This window comes from Heptranchias perlo, chromosome 9, assembly GCF_035084215.1.
Source record: "Heptranchias perlo isolate sHepPer1 chromosome 9, sHepPer1.hap1, whole genome shotgun sequence".
NCBI classification, from domain to species: Eukaryota; Metazoa; Chordata; class Chondrichthyes; order Hexanchiformes; family Hexanchidae; genus Heptranchias; species Heptranchias perlo.
The window spans coordinates 523,598-542,822 of record NC_090333.1 but is presented as its reverse complement, the minus strand read 5'-3'; the positions used below and the strand labels follow the sequence as shown (position 1 = coordinate 542,822).

The window sequence follows — 19,225 nt, the reverse complement described above, 5'->3', positions numbered from 1 at the left end:
TCGAGGTGTTCAGTCACCCTATCCTTAATTATAGACTCCAGCATTTTCCCCACAACAGATGTTAGGCTAACTGGTCTATAATTCCCCGGTTTCCCTCTCTCTCCTTTCTTAAAAAGCGGAGTGACATGTGCAATTTTCCAATCCAGAGGGACAGTTCCTGAATCGAGAGAACTTTGAAAGATTATAGTTAGGGCATCCACAATGTGCTCACCTACTTCCTTTAAAACCCTGGGATGAAAACCATCTGGTCCTGGGGATTTGTCACTCTCTAGTGCTATTATTTTCTTCATTACTGTTGCTTTACTTATGTTAATTTTATCGAGTCCCTGTCCCCGATTCAATATAAGTTTTCTTGGGATTTCCGGCATGCTATCCTCTTTTTCGACTGTAAATACTGAGGCAAAGTAATTGTTCAACATGTCTGCCATTTCCCCATTGTCAATGACAATATCCCCACTTTCAGTTTTTAAGGGGCCAACACTGCTCCTGACCACCCTCTTTTTCCTAATATAACTATAAAAGTTCTTTGTATTGATGTTGATATCCCTTGCGAGTTTCTTTTCATACTCTCTTTTTGTAGCTCTTACTATCTGTTTTGTGACCCTTTGTTGATCTTTGTATCTTTCCCATTCGCCAGGATCTGTGCCATTTTTTGCCTTTTTGTATGCCCTTTCCTTATGTCTTATACTGTCCCTTACCTCTTTAGTTGTCCATGGCTGTTTTTTTTGGCAAGTAGAGTTTTTGCCCCTTAGGGGTATAAACCGATTCTGTATCACGTTAAATGTTTCTTTAAACATTTCCCACTGTTCATCAGTCGTTTTACCCATTAACAGATTTGCCCAGTTTACTGTGGACAGTCTCTGTCTCATCCCATTGAAGTCGGCCTTGCCCAAGTCTGGAATCTTAGCAGCTGATTCACTTTTTTCCCTTTCAAACACTACATTGAACTCGATCATATTATGATCACTTTTGGATAGAAGTTCACGCACAGTTAAGCCGTTAACTAAATCTGGTTCATTACTCATTACTAAATCGAGCATGGCTTGCCCCCTTGTTGCCTCTAGGATATACTGCTGTAGAAAACTATCCCGGACACACTCAAGAAATTCACTACCTTTCTGACAGCTGCTAGTCTGCTTTTCCCAATCTATGTGAAGGTTAAAGTCCCCCATTAAGACCACTATGCCTTTGTTACATGCTTGTCTAATCTCTGCATTTATACAATCTAGCACTTCAGAGCTGCTGCCAGGGGTCCTATACACAACTCCCACTATAGTCTTAGATCCTTTCCTATTTCTCAATTCAATCCATAAGGTCTCTGTTGGCTGCTTACCTCTCGTTATATCCTCCTTTATCATTGAAGTGATTTCATCTCTTATCATTAAGGCTGCTCCTCCCCCTCTTCCATTTTCTCTATAACTCCTATAGATCTTATAACCTGGTATATTTAGTTCCCAATCCTGACCATCCTGCAGCCATGTCTCCATAATAGCTATCATGTCATACCCTCCAATTTGAATTTGAACCTGTAGTTCATTTAATTTATTCCTTATACTCCGTGCATTTGTATACAGAACTCTTAGTTGGGCCACACACCCTAGCCTGACCTTCAGCTTTGATGCTGGGTTAATTGCCTTACGCCCTCTAGTTTTCACTTTATCTGTAGTTCCTAATGTACACTTTGTTTCTGCTGCTCTACGCTTTTCCCTTTCACTTGTTCTTGAACAACTGTTTGTACTATTTGTATTGTAAATTTCCCCGGGTCTTCCCCTCTCTTGCTGCTCTCTACTTTACTCCCTTCTGACTCCCCGCTCAGGTTCCCATCCCCCTGCCACTCTAGCTTAAACCTTCCCCAACAGCACTAGCAAACACCCCCGCGAGGACATTGGTCCCGGTCCTGCTCGGGTGTAACCCGTCCAGCTTGTACAGGTCCCACCTTCCCCAGAACCGGTCCCAATATCCCAGGAATCTAAATCCCTCCCTCCTACACCATCCCTGCAGCCACACATTCATCCGGTCTATTCTCCTGTTCCTATGCTCACCAGCATGTGGCACCGGTAGTAATCCTGAGATCACTACCTTTGAAGTCCTGCTTTTTAATTTATCTCCTAACTTCTTAAATTCACCTTGCAGGACCTCATCCCTTTTTTTACCTATGTTGGTACCAATATGGACCACGACTACTGGCTGTTCACCCTCCCCCTCCAGAATGCCCTGCAGCCGCTCCATGACATCCTTGACCCTAGCACCAGGGAGGCAACATACCATCCTGGAGTCACGATTGCGGCCGCAGAAACGCCTATCTGTTCCCCTTACAATTGAATCCCCTATCACTATAGCCCTGCCACTCTTAACTTTTTTTTATTCGTTCATGGGATGTGGGCGTCGCTGGCGAGGCCGGCATTTATTGCCCATCCCTAATTGCCCTCGAGAAGGTGGTGGTGAGCCGCCTTCTTGAACCGCTGCAGTCCGTGTGGTGAAGGTTCTCCCACAGTGCTGTTAGGAAGGGAGTTCCAGGATTTTGACCCAGCGACGATGAAGGAACGGCAATATATTTCCAAGTCAGGATGGTGTGTGACTTGGAGGGGAACGTGCAGGTGGTGCTGTTCCCATGTACCTGCTGCTCTTGTCCTTCTAGGTGGTAGAGGTCACGGGTTTGGGAGGTGCTGTCGAAGAAGCCTTGGTGAGTTGCTGCAGTGCATCCTGTGGATGGTACACACTGCAGCCACTGTGCATCGGTGGTGAAGGGAGTGAATGTTTAGGGTGGTGGATGGGGTGCCAATCAAGCGGGTTGCTTTGTCCTGGATGGTGTTGAGCTTCTTAAATGTTGTTGGAGCTGCACTCATCCAGGCAAGTGGAGAGTATTCCATCACACTCCTGACTTGTGCCTTGTAGATGGTGGAAAGGCTTTGGGGAGTCAGGAGGTGAGTCACTCGCCGCAGAATACCCAGCCACTGACCTGCTCTTGTAGCCACAGTATTTATATGGCTGGTCCAGTTAAATTTCTGGTCAATGGTGACCCCCAGGATGTTGATGGTGGGGGATTCGGCGATGGTAATGCCGTTGAATGTCAAGGGGAGGTGGTTAGACTCTCTCTTGTTGGAGATGGTCATTGCCTGGCACTTGCCACTTATGAGCCCAAGCCTGGATGTTGTCCAGGTCTTGCTGCATGCGGGCTCGGACTGCTTCATTATTTGAGGGGTTGCGAATGGAACTGAACACTGTGCAATCATCAGCGAACATCCCCATTTCTGACCCTATGATGGACGGAAGGTCATTGATGAAGCAGCTGAAGATGGTTGGGCCTAGGACACTGCCTTGAGGAACTCCTGTAGCAATGTCCTGGAGCTGAGATGATTGGCCTCCAACAACCACTACCATCTTCCTTTGTGCTAGGTATGACTCCAGCCACTGGAGAGTTTTCCCCCTGATTCCCATTGACTTCAATTTTACTTGGGCTCCTTGGTGCCACTCTCGGTCAAATGCTGCCTTGATGTCAAAGGCAGTCACTCTCACCTCACCTCTAGAATTCAGCTCTTTTGTCCATGTTTGGACCAAGGCTGTAATGAGGTCTGGAGCCGAGTGGTCCTGGCGGAACCCAAACTGAGCATCGGTGAGCAGGTTATTGGTGAGTAAATGCCACTTGATAGCACTGTCGACGACACCTTCCATCACTTTGCTGATGATCGAGAGTAGACTGATGGGGCAGTAATTGTCCGGATTGGATTTGTCCTGCTTTTTGTGGACAGGACATACCTGGGCAATTTTCCACATTGTCGGGTAAATGCCAGTGTTGTAGCTGTCCTGGAACAGCTTGGCTCGAGGCGCAGCTAGTTCTGGAGCACAAGTCTTCAGCACTACAGCCGGGATATTGTCGGGGCCCATAGCCTTTGCTGTATCCAGTGCACTCAGCCGTTTCTTGATATCACGCGAAGTGAATCGAATTGGCTGAAGACTGGCTTCTGTAATGGTGGGGATATCAGGAGACGGCCGAGATGGATCATCCACTCGGCACTTCTACCTGAAGATGGTTGCAAATGCTTCAGCCTTGTCTCTTGCACTCACGTGCTGGACTCCGCCATCGTTGAGGATGGGGATGTTTGCAGAGCCTCCTCCTCCCGTTAGTTGTTTAATTGTCCACCACCATTCACGACTGGATGTGGCAGGACTGCAAAGCTTTGATCTGATCCGTTGGTTGTGGAATCGCTTAGCTCTGTCTATAGCATGTTGCTTCCGCTGTTTAGCATGCATGTAGTCCTGAGTTTTGGCTTCACCAGGTTGGCACCTCATTTTTAGATACGCCTGGTGCTGCTCCTGGCATGCTCTTCTACACTCCTCCTTAAACCAGGGTTGATCCCCTGGCTTTTTGCTAATGGTAGAGTGAGGAATATGCCGGGCCATGAGGTTACAGATTGTGCTGGAATACAATTCTGCTGCTTCTGATGTCCCACAGTGCCTCATGGATGCCCAGTTTTGAGCTGCTAGATCTGTTCTGAATCTATCCCATTTAGCACGGTGGTAGTGCCACACAACACGTTGGATGGTGTCCTCAGTGCGAAGACGGGACTTCGTCTCCACGAGGACTGTGCGGCGGTCACTCCTACCAATACTGTCATGGACAGATGCATCTGCGACAGGTAGATTGGTGAGGACGAGATCAAGTAAGTTTTTCCCTCGTGTTGATTCACTCACCACCTGCCGCAGGCCCAGTCTGGCAGCTATGTCCTTTGGGACTCCGCCAGCTCAGTCAGTAGTGGTGCTACCGAGCCACTCTTGGTGATGGACATTGAAGTCCCCCACTCAGAGTACATTCTGTGCCCTTGCTACCCTCAGTGCTTCCTCCAAGTGGTATTCAACATGGAGGAGGACTGATTCATCAGCTGAGGGAGGGCGGTAGGTGGTAATCAGCAGGAGGTTTCCTTGCCCATGTTTGACCTGATGCCATGAGATTTCATGGGGTCCAGAGTTAATGTTGAGGACTCCCAGGGCCACTCCCTCCTGACTGTATATCACTGTACCACCACCTCTGGTGGGTCTGTCCTGCTGATGGGACAGGACATACCCAGGGATGGTGATGGAAGAGTCTGGGACATTGGCTGAAAGGTATGATTCTGTGAGTATGGCTTTGTCAGGCTGCTGCTTGACTAGTCTGGGATGTGGAGATGCCGGTGATGGACTGGGGTTGACAAATGTAAACAATCTTACAACACCAAGTTATAGTCCAACAATTTTTCATTTTTCAAATAAAATTGTTGGACTATAACTTGGTGTTGTAAGATTGTTTACATTTGACTAGTCTGTGGGACAGCTCTCCCAATTTTGGCACAAGTCCCCAGATGTTAGTGAGGAGGAGTTTGCAGGGTCGACTGGGCTTGGTTTGCCTTTGTGGTGTCCGGTGCCTAGTGGTCCGATGCCGGATGGTCCGTCTGGTTTTATTCTTATTGTGACTTTTTTTAGCAAGATTTTACAACTGAGTGGCTTGCTAGGCCATTTAAGAGGGCAATTAAGAATCAACCACATTGCTGTGGGTCTGGAGTCACATATGGGCCAGACCGGGTAAGGACGGCAGGTTTCCTTCCCTAACCTGATAAAGTTTTTTGATGAGGTACCAGAGAGGGTAGATGAGGGCTAAGCAGTTGATATGGTGTAGATGGACTTTCAAATAGCGTTTGATAAAGTACCTCATGGTAAGCTTGCCCATGGAATAAAGGGGGCAGTAGCAACATGGATACAGAATTGGCTAAGGGACAGGAAACAGAGAGTAGTGGTGAATGGTTGTTTTTCGGACTGGAGGGAGGTGTACAGTGGTGTTCCCCAGGGGTCGGTGCTGGGACCATTGTTTTCTTGATATATATCAGTGACTTGGACTTGGGTGTACAGGGCACAATTTCAAAATTTGCAGGTGACATGAAACTTGGAAAGATAGTGAACAGTGAGGAGGATAGTGATAAACTTCAAGAGGATATAGACAGGCTGGTGGAATGGGCGGACACGTGGCAGATGAAATTTAACGCAGAAAAATGCGAAGTGATACATTTCAGTAGGAAGAACGAGGAGAGGCAATATAAACTAGAGGGCACAATTCTAAAAGGGGTACAGGAACAGAGATCTGGGGATAAAAGTGCACAAATCATTGAAGGTGGCAGGGCAAATTGAGAAAGCTGTTAAAAAATCATGCGGGATCCTGGACTTTATAAATAGAGGCAGAGAGTACAAAAGTAAGGAAGTCATGATGAATCTTTATAAAACACTGGTTCGGCCACAACCAAAGTATTGTGTCCAGTTCTGGGTACCGCACTTTAGGAAGGATGTGAAGGCCTTAGAGACGGTGCAGAAGAGATCTACTAGAATGATTCCAGGGATGAGGGACTTTAGTTGCGTGGATAGACAGGAGAAGCTGGGGTTGTTCTCCTTGGAACAGAGACGGTTGCGAGGAGATTTGATAGAGGTATTCAAAATCATGAAAGGTCTAGACAGAGTAGATAGAGAGAAACTATTCCCATTGGCAGAAGGGTCAAGAACCAGAGTGCATAGATTTAAGGTGATTGGCAAAAGAACCAAAGGTGACATGAGGAAAAACGTTTTTTACACAGCGAGTGGTTAGGATCTGGAATGCACTGCCCGAGAGGGTGGTGGAGGCAGATTCAATCATAGCCTTCAATTGGATAAGTACTTGAAAGGAAAAAATTTGCAGGGCTACAGGAATGGGGTAGGCGAGTGGGACTAGCTGGATTGCTCTTGCATGGAGCCGGCATGGACTCGATGGGCCAAATGGCCTCCTTCTGTGCTCTATGATTCTACCTTAATTACATATGACACTGCATTAAAAGGAACCTTATCTGAAGGCATATTGCTGCTTGAACTGAAAAATCACTCAGCCATAAAGACGATTTTTTTTGTCCATTTTGTTTCATAGAATTTTATAGCACATAAGGAGGCCATTTGACCCATTCTGCCTGTGCCAGCTCTCTGAAAGAGACCACTTGGCCACATTTTTGCCTCTGAGTCGGAGGGTTATGGGTTCGAGCCCAAGCCCCACACCGGGACTTGAGCACAGAATCCATGCTGACACTCCAGTGTAGTACCGGGGGAGAGCTGCACTATTGGAGGTGCTGTCTTTCGGATGATGTTCAAATGAGATGTTAAACTTGATTGAATTTTTTGAGGCGGTAACAAGGAGGGTCGATGAGGGTAACCCGTTTGATGTAGTCTACATGGATTTTAGCAAGACTTTTGACAAGATCCCACATGGAAGACTGGTCAGAAAAGTAAAAGCCCATGGGATCCAAGGGAAAGTGGCAAGTTGAATCCAAAATTGGCTCGGTGGCAGGAAGCAAAGGGTAATGGCCGATGGGTGTTTCTGTGAGTGGAAGGCTGTTTCCAGTGGTGCTCCGCAGGGCTCAGTACTAGATCCCTTGCTTTTTGTGGTATATATCAATGATTTAGACTTAAATGTAGGGGGCGTGATTAAGAAGTTTGCAGTTGATACAAAAATTGGCCGTATGGTTGATAATGAGGAGGAAAGCTGTAGTCTGCAGGAAGATATCAATGGACAGGTCAGGTGGGCAGAAAAGTGGCAAATGGAATTCAATCCGGAGAAGTGTGAAATAATGCATTTGGGGAGGGCAAACAAGGCAAGGGAATACACTGAGAAGTGTAGAGGAACAGAGGGACCTTGGAGTGCATGTCCACATATACCTGAACATAGCAGGACAGGTAGATAAGGTGGTTAAGAAGGCATATGGGATACTTTCCCTTATTAGCAATGGCATAGAAAGAAGAGCAGGGAGGTTATGCTCGAACTGTATAAAACACTAGTTAGACCACAGTGTACAGTTCTGGTCACCACATTACAGGAAAGATGAGATTGCACTAGAGAGGGTACAGAGGAGATTTACGAGGATGTTGCCAAGCCTGGAGAATTTTAGCTATGAGGAAAGATTGGATAGGCTTGGGTTGTTTTCTTTGGAACAGAGATTTAATTTAATCTAACGGAGATTTAATTGAGGTGTATAAAATTATGAGGGGCCTAGATAGAGTGGATAGGAAGGACCTATTTCCCTTAGCAGAGAGGTCAATAAACAGGGGATACAGATTTAAAGTGATTGGTAGAAGGATTGGAGGGGAGTTGAGGAGAAATTTTTTCACCCGGAGGGTGGTGGGGGTTTGGAACTCACTGCCTGAAAGGGTGGTAGAAGCAGAAACCCTCATCGCATTTAAAGGGTACTTGGATGTGCACTTGAAGTGCCGTAACCTACCAGGCTACAGACAAAGTGCTGGAAAGTGAGATTAGGCATGATAGGTCTTTTTCAGCCAGCACAGACACGATGGGCCGAATGGCCTCCTTCTGTGCCGTAAATTTCTATGATTAAACTGAGATCCTGACTGCCTGGTCAGGTGGATGTAAAAGACTCCTATGGTACTATTCGGAGAGGAGCAAGGAGTTCTCCCAGTGTCCTGGCCAACATTCATCCCTCAAACCAACAGATTAAATGGTCATTCATTCATTTGCTGTTCGCGGGACCTTGCTGTGTGCAAATTGGCTGCCGCGTTTACGTACAAAACACTACATTTCAAAGTAATTCAATGGCTGTGAAGCACTTTGAGACAAGACCGAGGGACATGAAAGGCGCTATATAAATGCAAGTTCTTTATTTTTCTCCCGCAGTCCTATTCCCCTGCCCCTTCCCCATTCCCTTTTAAAGCAACAGGAGTGAAATGGGTCTGTAGCGTGAAACAGGCTCATAGCGAATCAGTGGAGAAGAAAATCAGGTGTGAGTTGCTATGAGCCTGTTTCTGGCGAAGACCAATTTCACCCTGCCGACATATCCACATTTTTCTAAATTAGAAACAAAAGCATTCTTATTGGTTGTGTTATTAAACAAGCAGGAGCCCAGTTCTCAAACGCTTGTGGATTACGACAATGCAAAGATTTGTGACGGTACAGTGGAATGTCCTCACTTCATTTTCTGCCCTCTGATTAACAACAACAACTGACATTTATATAGCACCTTTAACGTAGCAAAATGTCCCAAGGTGCTCCACAGGAGCGTTAACAGTCAAAGGTTTTACACCGAGCCACATAAGGAGATATTAGGGCAGGTGACCAAAAGCTTTGGTCAAAGAGGTGGTGATTTAAGGAGCGTCTTAAAGGAGGAGAGGTAGAGAGGCGGAGAGGTTTAGGGAGGGAATTCCAGAGCTTAGGGCCTAGGCAGCTGAAGGCACGGCCGCCAATGGTGGAGCGATGGAAATTGGGGATGCGCAAGAGGCCAGAAAGACCACCAGAGACCTTTGTGTGGAGACTTTTGCCAAGATATTAGTCTCAACGCAGAGCTTGCTAACACCGAGCTCCTCCTGTCCGACATGAAATCAACCTCATAGCGCAAGAACAATTAAATTTGAGTGTATATTACCGAGACTGTTACTTGATATCCGCTTAGGACATAAGCCCTGATGCTGGGTCTACTGCTGACCCTGTTTAGATCACATAACCCAGCAAAGGCCAGGAGCCACAGCTGGGACCTTCTGGTTTGCTGCATTACCACCCCAGGTGGTGCCCCTCACCCACCTGGCAGTGGGAGGAGAATACCACTCATGAGGCAGGTGAGCTGCCTTGCAATTTTCTCTTCCAGGAAAGACACTAATTATCAGGAAAGACTGAAAGAGCTGGGGCTCTTTTCTCTACTGAAAAGAAGGCTGTTTGGAGATCTTTAAAATTATGAATGGGTTTGATAGGGTAGAGAAGGTGTTTCCACTTGTGGGGGAGACCTAAACTAGGGGTCATAAATATAAGATAGTCACTAATAAATCCAATAGCGAATTCAGGTGAAACTTCTTTACCCAGAGAGTGGTTAGAACGTGGAACTCGCTACCACAAGGAGTAGTTAAGGCGAATAGCATAGATGCATTTAAAGGGAAGTTAGATAAGTACATGAGGGAGATAGGAATAGAAGGTGATGCTGATAGGGTGAGATGAATTAAATAGAGTGGGAGGAGGCTCGTGTGGAGCATAAACACCAGCATAGACTGGTTGGGCTGAATGGCCTGTTTCTGTTCTGTAAATTCTATGTAATTCCTCCCCCTAAGCATAAGCTTCCACTCAACTTGTTCCCAGATAACACAGCTGAGAGCAGAGTTCACTAATTTGAAAATCAAAGGTGCCAAACCATGCCTTTCTACTCTGGAGCACTGGGCTGTCTGGGCAGACTTTCTCCCTCCTGTTAATTCTCCATAGTAACTGCCCTTAAAAAGTAATGCATTGCTTGTCAAGTGCTTTGGAATGTAAAGAGAACACAATGAGGCGCGAGTTCTTTCGACAACCCACCTTCACACAGACTGCAATGAGACTCACCCAGTAGCTCTTACTGTATTGTACTGTACTGTATTGTTACTACAAAAATTTAACATTCAGGACACAGATCTGTCAGATTCTTAGATTTTCGATGGTGTGTCATCTGTTTTATTTAGCACACCTTCTGCGTCACTTACATGGTTTCCATGGAGATCCAGTTTGATTAAATTTGGACAGAATGCGAGAGCATCAATTTTAGTGATGTAATTCTTGGACAGGATGCAAATCCTCAGAGCAGGGCAATTGGTCAAGTAGCCCAGGTTTATCAGACAATGTCTGGACAAGTTTACGACCACAATCTCTTCCAGTTTCTTCTCTTTGTATATACGGTCCATCTCTCCGTGCAACAGGATTAATGATTTTGAAGGAGACACAAGGAGATTGACGTCTACTAAATGTTTCATACCTGTGGAGATCTGTGGGATAGACAATATCATTAGAGAGTGAGGGAGAAGGCTGAAAACAACAACTTGCATTCATATAGCACCTATAACATAGTAAAATATCCCAAGGCGCTTCACAGGAGCATAGACATGCAAAATTTGACACATAAGGAGATATTAGGATAGGTGACCAAAAGCTTGGTTAAAGAGGTAGGTTTTAAGAAGAGTCTTAAAGGAGGAGAGGTGGAAAGGTGGAGAGGTTTAGGGAGGGAATTCCAGAGCTTAGGGCCTAGCCAGCAGGAGGCACAGCCGTCAATGGTGGAGAGATGAAATCGAAGATGCGCAAGAGGCCAGAATTGGAGGGTTTCAACAGCAGATAAGCTGAGGCAGGAGTGGAGACGGGCGATGTTACATAGGTGGAAGTAGGCGGTCTTGGTGATGGAACAGATATGGGGTCAGAAGCTCATCTCAGGGTCAAGAAAAAAATGCTACTATGACCAGAATAAATGGAGAGGCTATTGAGAGTATTTTCTGTACAAAGTATGTCTCCCTTCCCTCCTTTCTCTTTTAAAAAAGAACATAATCCAGACTGACACTCCCAGTGCAGTACTGAGAGAGTGCTGCACTGTTGGAGGTGACGTCTTTCAGATGCGACGTTAAATCGAGGCCCCGTCTGCCCTGTCAGGTGGATGTAAAAGATCCCACAGCCACTCTTTCAAAGAAGAGCAGGGGAGTTCTCTCCGTTGTCCTGGTCAACATTTATCCCTCAACCAACATCACTAAAAAACAGATGATCTGGTCATTATCACATTGCTGTTTGTGGGAACTTGCTGTGCGCAAATTGGCTGCAGCATTTGCCTACATTACACCAGTGATTACACTTCAAAAGTACTTCACTGGCTATGAGACACTTTTGGAGATTCTGCGGCTGTGAAAGGTGCTATATAAATGCAAGTTCTTTCCTTCTCTATTTTTTACTAGTTTGAAAATGTATTAGGATGCACTGTAAGTGGTGCAAATGGGAGCAGGAAGTTACAAAGGGACATAAATTAAATGAGTTGGCAAAACTGTGGCAGTTGGAACTTAATGTGAGGAACAGTGAGGTCATCCAAGAGTGACAATTCGGATAATTTGTTAATGGCGAGAGACTAAGAACCATGGAGGAGCAAAGGGATTTGGGTGACCAGGTGTACAAATCACTAAAAGCTAATGCACAAGTACAAAGAGGCTAATGGAATGTTGGCTTTTATCTCAGGGGTTGCAATACAAAGGGGAGTAAATTATGCTTCATAGTGGGGTTAGTGACTAGGGTTGGGATTAGTGACCAGGGGTGGGGATTGAGGTTAGGGGTTAGTGGTTGGTGACCATGAGTGAATCATAGAAAATTTACGGCACAGATGGAGGTCATTCGGCCCATCATGTCCGTGCCGACCGAAAATGAGCCACCCAGCCTAATCCCACTTACCAGCACTTGGTCCATGGCCTTGTAGGTTATGTCACTTCAAGTGCATATCCAAGTACTTTTTAAATGTGATGAGGGTTTCTGCCCCTACCACCCTTTCAGGCAGTGAGTTCCAGACCCACACCACCCTCTGGGTGAAAATTTGTTTCCTCAGCTCCCCTCTAATCCTTCTACCAATCACTTTAAATCTATGCCCCCTGGTTATTGACCTCTCTGCTAAGGGAAATAGGTCCTTCCTATCTACTCTATCTAGGCTCTTTATAATTTTGTACCTCAATTAAATCACCCCTCAGCCTCCTTTATTCCAAAGAAAACAACCTCAGCCTATCCAATCCTTCCTCATAGCTAAAATTCTCCAGTCCTGGCAACATCCTCGTAAATCTCCTCTGTACCCTCTCTAGTGCAATTACATCCTTCCTGTAATGTGGTGACCAGAACTGTACGCAGTACTCAAGCTGTGGTCTAACTAGTGTTTTATACAGTTCTAGCATAACCTCCCTGCTTTTATATTCAATGCCACGGCTAATAACGGAAAGTATCCCTTATACCTTCTTAACCATCTTATCTACCTGATCTGCTACCTTCAGGGATCTGTGGACATGCACTCCAAGGTCCCTCTCTTCCTCTACACCTCTCAGTATCCTCCCTTTATTGTGTATTCCCTTGCCTTGTTTGACCTCCCCAAATGCATTACCTCACACTTCTCCAGATTGAATTTCATTTGCCACTTTTCTGCCCACCTGACCAGTCCATTGATATCTTCCTGCAGTCTACAGCTTTCCTCCTCACTATCAACCACACAGCCAATTTTTGCATCATCTGCAAACTTCTTAATCATGCCTCCTACATTTAAGTCCAAATCATTAATACATACCACAAAACGCAAGGGACCTAGTACTGAGCTCTGCAGAACCCCACTGGAAACAGCCTTCCTGTCACAAAAATTCAACCATTACCTTTTGCTTCCTGCCACTGAGCCAATTTTGGATCCAACTTGTCACTTTCCCTTGGATCCCAAGGACTTGTACTTTTTTGACCAGTCTGCCATGTGGGACCTTGTCAAAAGCCTTGCTAAAATCCATGTAGACCACATCAAATGTGTTACCCTCATCGACTCTTCTTGTTACCTCCTCAAAAAATTCAATCAAGTTAGTCAGACACAACATTCCCTTAACAAATCCATTCTGACTGTCCTTGATTAATCCTTGCCTTTCTAAGTGACGGTTTATCCTGTCCTTCAGAATTGTTTCCAATAATTTGCCCACCACCGAGGTTAGACTGACTGGCCTGTAATTACTCGGTCTATCCCTCGGTCCCTTTTTAAACAATACAACGTTAGCCGTCCTCCAGTCCTCTGGCACCACGCCTGTAGCCAGGAAGTACTGGAAAATGATGGTCAGAGCCGCTGCTATTTCCTCCCTTGCCTCTTTTAAAAGCCTGGGATACATTTCATCCGGGCCTGGTGATTTATCTACTTTCAAAGATGCTAATCCCCTTAATATTTATCTCTCACTATGTTTATCCCATCCAATATTTCACACTCTTCCTCCTCAACTACAATGTCTGCATCGTCCCCCTCTTTTGCGAACACAGACGCAAAGTATTCATTAAGAAACATACCAACATCTTCTGCCTCCACACATAGGTTACCTTTTTGGTCTCTAATAGGCCCTACTCTTTCCTTAGTTATCCTCTTGCTCTTAATCTTTTCATAAAACATCTTTGGGTTTTCCTTGATTTTACTTGCCAATATTTTTTCATGCCCTCTCTTTGCTTTCCTAATTTCCTTTTTAATTGCACCCCTGCACTTTCTCCTCTAAGCTTTCCCTAGTATTGAGCTCTCGGTGTCTGACATAAGCTTTCCTTTTTTGTCTTAACCTACCCTGTATTCTCCTTGACAACCAGGGGGCTCTAGATTTGGCAGTCCAACTCTTTTTCTTTGTGGGGACATGTCTACTCTGAACCTCTTGAATCTCCCCCTTGAATGCCTCCCATTGCTCTGATGTTGATTTATCTTCAAGTTGCCGTTTCCAGCCCATTTTTGCCAAATCACTTCTCAGCTTAGTAAAATTGGCCTTTCCCCACTTGAGAACTTTAACATCTTTTCCATAACCAAGCTAAATCTAACTGAGTTATGATCACTACCATCTAAATGCTCTCCCATTGATACTCCTTCCACCTGCCCCTCTCTTGTTGGGCTTGCTACAACGGTCTAAAAAAGTTCTCCTGAAAGCAATTTAACAATTCCCTTCACACTGTTTGTATCCCAGTTAATATTAGGGTGTTACTGCCCTACTGTTTTTGTACTTTTCCTGAATTTGCCTACATATTTGCTCTTCTACCTCCCTCTGACTGGGGGTATATTGTACACTCCCAGCAGTGTGACTGTTCCTTACCTCAACCCTTATGGCCTCATTTGATGATCCTTCTAACATATCTTCCCTCCTCACAGCTGAGGGCTGGGGATAGAGGTTAGGGTTTTTTTTTCAAAAAATATACTTTATTCATAAAATTTGCAACAATACATACAATACAGTTGTCATATCACATTGCAAACATACACAGTACAGATTATACAATTTGCAGGTTACATCAAGCACAGTTCAATGAACACATTTTTTTTATTCGTTCATGGGATGTGGGCGTCGCTGGCGAGGCCAGCATTTATTGCCCATCCCTAATTACAGTTCATAACACTCTAGGGTGTCTCATTGCATTACACTCAAGTTAGGGGTCAGTGAGTAGGGTTAGGGTTGAGGTTAGCAGCTAGTGAGCAGAGTTAGGGTTGAGGTTAGCATGCTTATGAGCAGGGTTAAGGTTGAGGTTAGCAGCTAGTGAGCAGGGTTAAGGTTGAGGTTAGCATGCTAATGAGCAGGGTTAAGGTTGAGGTTAGCATGCTAATGAGCAGGGTTAAGGTTGAGGTTAGCATGCTAATGAGCAAGGTTAAGGGTGAGGTTAGCATGCTAATGAGCAGGGTTAGGGTTGAGGTTAGCAGCTAGCGAGCAGGGTTAAGGTTGAGGTTAGCAGCTAGTGAGCAGGGTTAAGGTTGAGGTTAGCATGCTAATGAGCAGAGTTAAGGTTGAGGTTAGCATGCTAATGAGCAGGGTTAAGGTTGAGGTTAGCATGCTAATGAGCAGGGTTAGGGTTGAGGTTAGCATGCTAATGAGCAGGGTTAGGGTTGAGGTTAGCATGCTAATGAGCAGGGTTAGGGTTGAGGTTAGCATGCTAATGAGCAGGGTTAACGTTGAGGTTAGCATGCTAATGAGCAGGGTTAGAGTTGAGGTTAGCAGCTAGCGAGCAGGGTTAAGGTTGAGGTTAGCAGCTAGTGAGCAGGGTTAAGGTTGAGGTTAGCAGCTAGTGAGCAGGGTTAAGGTTGAGGTTAGCATGCTAATGAGCAGAGTTAAGGTTGAGGTTAGCATGCTAATGAGCAGGGTTAAGGTTGAGGTTAGCATGCTAATGAGCAGGGTTAGGGTTGAGGTTAGCATGCTAATGAGCAGGGTTAGGGTTGAGGTTAGCATGCTAATGAGCAGGGTTAGGGTTGAGGTTAGCATGCTAATGAGCAGGGTTAAGGTTGAGGTTAGCATGCTAATGAGCAGGGTTAGGGTTGAGGTTAGCATGCTAATGAGCAGGGTTAACGTTGAGGTTAGCATGCTAATGAGCAGGGTTAAGGTTGAGGTTAGCATGCTAATGAGCAGGGTTAAGGTTGAGGTTAGCATGCTAATGAGCAGGGTTAGGGTTGAGGTTAGCATGCTAATGAGCAGGGTTAAGGGTGAGGTTAGCATGCTAATGAGCAGGGTTAAGGGTGAGGTTAGCATGCTAATGAGCAGGGTTAAGGGTGAGGTTAGCATGCTAATGAGCAGGGTTAAGGTTGAGGTTAGCAGCTAGCGAGCAGGGTTAAGGTTGAGGTTAGCATGCTAATGAGCAGGGTTAAGGTTGAGGTTAGCATGCTAATGAGCAGGGTTAAGGTTAGCATGCTAATGAGCAGGATTAGGGTTGAGGTTAGCATGCTAATGAGCAGGGTTAAGGGTGAGGTTAGCATGCTAATGAGCAGGGTTAAGGGTGAGATTAGCATGCTAATGAGCAGGGTTAAGGGTGAGTTTAGCATGCTAATGAGCAGGGTTGAGGGTGAGGTTAGCAGCCAGCGAGCAGGGTTAAGGGTGAGTTTAGCATGCTAATGAGCAGGGTTAAGGTTGAGGTTAGCATGCTAATGAGCAGGGTTAAGCTTGAGGTTAGCATGCTAATGAGCAGGGTTAGGGTTGAGGTTAGCATGCTAATGAGCAGGGTTAGGGTTGAGGTTAGCATGCTAATGAGCAGGGTTAGGGTTGAGGTTAGCATGCTAATGAGCAGGGTTAAGGGTGAGGTTAGCATGCTAATGAGCAGGGTTAGGGTTGAGGTTAGCAGCTAGCGAGCAGGGTTAAGGTTGAGGTTAGCAGCTAGTGAGCAGGGTTAAGGTTGAGGTTAGCAGCTAGTGAGCAGGGTTAAGGTTGAGGTTAGCATGCTAATGAGCAGAGTTAAGGTTGAGGTTAGCATGCTAATGAGCAGGGTTAAGGTTGAGGTTAGCAAGCTAATGAGCAGGGTTAGGGTTGAGGTTAGCATGCTAATGAGCAGGGTTAGGGTTGAGGTTAGCATGCTAATGAGCAGGGTTAGGGTTGAGGTTAGCATGCTAATGAGCAGGGTTAACGTTGAGGTTAGCATGCTAATGAGCAGGGTTAAGGTTAAGGTTAGCATGCTAATGAGCAGGGTTAAGGTTGAGGTTAGCATGCTAATGAGCAGGGTTAGGGTTGAGGTTAGCATGCTAATGAGCAGGGTTAAGGGTGAGGTTAGCATGCTAATGAGCAGGGTTAAGGGTGAGGTTAGCATGCTAATGAGCAGGGTTAAGGGTGAGGTTAGCATGCTAATGAGCAGGGTTAAGGTTGACGTTAGCAGCTAGCGAGCAGGGTTAAGGTTGAGGTTAGCATGCTAATGAGCAGGGTTAAGGTTGAGGTTAGCATGCTAATGAGCAGGGTTAAGGTTAGCATGCTAATGAGCAGGATTAGGGTTGAGGTTAGCATGCTAATGAGCAGGGTTAAGGGTGAGGTTAGCATGCTAATGAGCAGGGTTAAGGGTGAGATTAGCATGCTAATGAGCAGGGTTAAGGGTGAGTTTAGCATGCTAATGAGCAGGGTTGAGGGTGAGGTTAGCAGCCAGCGAGCAGGGTTAAGGGTGAGTTTAGCTTGCTAATGAGCAGGGTTAAGGTTGAGGTTAGCATGCTAATGAGCAGGGTTAAGGTTGAGGTTAGCATGCTAATGAGCAGGGTTAGGGTTGAGGTTAGCATGCTAATGAGCAGGGTTAAGGGTGAGTTTAGCATGCTAATAAGCAGAGTTAGGGTTGAGGTTAGCATGCTAATAAGCAGAGTTAGGGTTGAGGTTAGCATGCTAATAAGCAGAGTTAGGGTTGAGGTTAGCATGCTAATAAGCAGAGTTAGGGTTGAGGTTAGCATGCTAATAAGCAGGGTTAAGGGTGAGGTTAGCATGCTAATAAGCAGAGTTAGGGTTGAGGTTAGCATGCTAATAAGCAGGGTTAAGGGTGAGGTTAGCATGCTAATAAGCAGGGTTAAGGGTGAGGTTAGCATGCTAATAAGCAGAGTTAGGGTTGAGGTTAGCATGCTGATGAGCAGGGTTAGGGTTGAGGTTAGCATGCTAATAAACAGGGTTAAGGTTGAGGTTAGCATGCTAATAAGTAGGGTTAAGGGTGAGGTTAGCATGCTAATGAGCAGGGTTAGGTTTGAGGTTAGCATGCTAATAAGCAGGGTTAAGGGTGAGGTTAGCATGCTAATAAGCAGGGTTAAGGGTGAGGTTAGCATGCTAATAAGCAGGGTTAAGGTTGAGGTTAGCATGCTAATGAGCAGGGTTAGGGTTGAGGTTAGCATGCTAATAAGCAGGGTTAAGGGTGAGGTTAGCATGCTAATAAGCAGGGTTAAGGGTGAGGTTAGCATGCTAATAAGCAGGGTTAAGGGTGAGGTTAGCATGCTAATGAGCAGGGTTAGGGTTGAGGTTAGCATGCTGATGAGCAGGGTTAGGGTTGAGGTTAGCATGCTAATGAGCAGGGTTAGGGTTGAGGTTAGCATGCTAATAAGCAGGGTTAAGGGTGAGGTTAGCATGCTAATAAGCAGGGTTAAGGGTGAGGTTAGCATGCTAATAAGCAGGGTTAAGGGTGAGGTTAGCATGCTAATGAGCAGGGTTAGGGTTGAGGTTAGCATGCTGATGAGCAGGGTTAGGGTTGAGGTTAGCATGCTAATGAGCAGGGTTAGGGTTGAGGTTAGCATGCTAATAAGCAGGGTTAAGGGTGAGGTTAGCATGCTAATGAGCAGGGTTAGGGTTGAGGTTAGCATGCTAATAAGCAGGGTTAAGGGTGAGGTTAGCATGCTAATGAGCAGGGTTAGGGTTGAGGTTAGCATGCTAATAAGCAGGGTTAGGGTTGAGGTTAGCATGCTGATGAGCAGGGTTAGGGTTGAGGTTAGCATGCTGATGAGCAGGGTTAGGGTGAGGTTAGCATGCTAATGAGCAGGGTTAGGGTGAGGTTAGCATGCTGATGAGCAGGGTTAGGGTGAGGTTAGCATGCTGATGAGCAGGGTTAGGGTGAGGTTAGCATGCTGATGAGCAGGGTTAGGGTGAGGTTAGCATGCTAATGAGCAGGGTTAGGGTTGAGGTTAGCATGCTAATGAGCAGGGTTAGGGTTGAGGTTAGCATGCTAATGAGCAGGGTTAGGGTTGAGGTTAGCATGCTGATGAGCAGGGTTAGGGTTGAGGTTAGTAGCTAGTGAGCAGGGTTAGGGTGCCAGGGAGACACTCGCCTCAGTGTTTTCCGGAGTGGCGCCGCCCCGGGGACCCACCATGACTCGGTTGCTGTTTGAAACAACGGCGCGCCTTCACTGTGGGCACTGCGCACGCGCGCGCCTGGGCCCCAACCAATCCACCCTCGTCACACAAATAAACCCCACCAGTGTTTCACGGGTCACGAATTATTACATGATTAAAAAGAAGGTTGTTTA

At 45.9% G+C, this 19,225-nt stretch overlaps 1 protein-coding gene across 5 annotated transcripts in view; it reads right to left on the bottom strand.

Moving 5' to 3' along the window:
- Positions 1–19,225, bottom strand: part of lrriq3 (leucine rich repeats and IQ motif containing 3) — a 43,018-nt gene that overhangs the window by 15,798 nt on the left and 7,995 nt on the right. For 3 of the 5 annotated variants that reach the window (XM_067989782.1, XM_067989785.1, XM_067989783.1), the window contains exons 2-3: positions 14,593–14,655; positions 10,489–10,767 (exon numbers count right to left, since the gene is read on the bottom strand). In XM_067989782.1, the coding sequence (XP_067845883.1) occupies positions 10,489–10,767; positions 14,593–14,655 (342 nt within the window). Of the gene's footprint in view, positions 1–10,488; positions 10,768–14,592; positions 14,656–19,066; positions 19,112–19,225 lie in introns of those variants that run through there. The other 2 variants (XM_067989787.1, XM_067989784.1) reach the window with 2 other exon arrangements.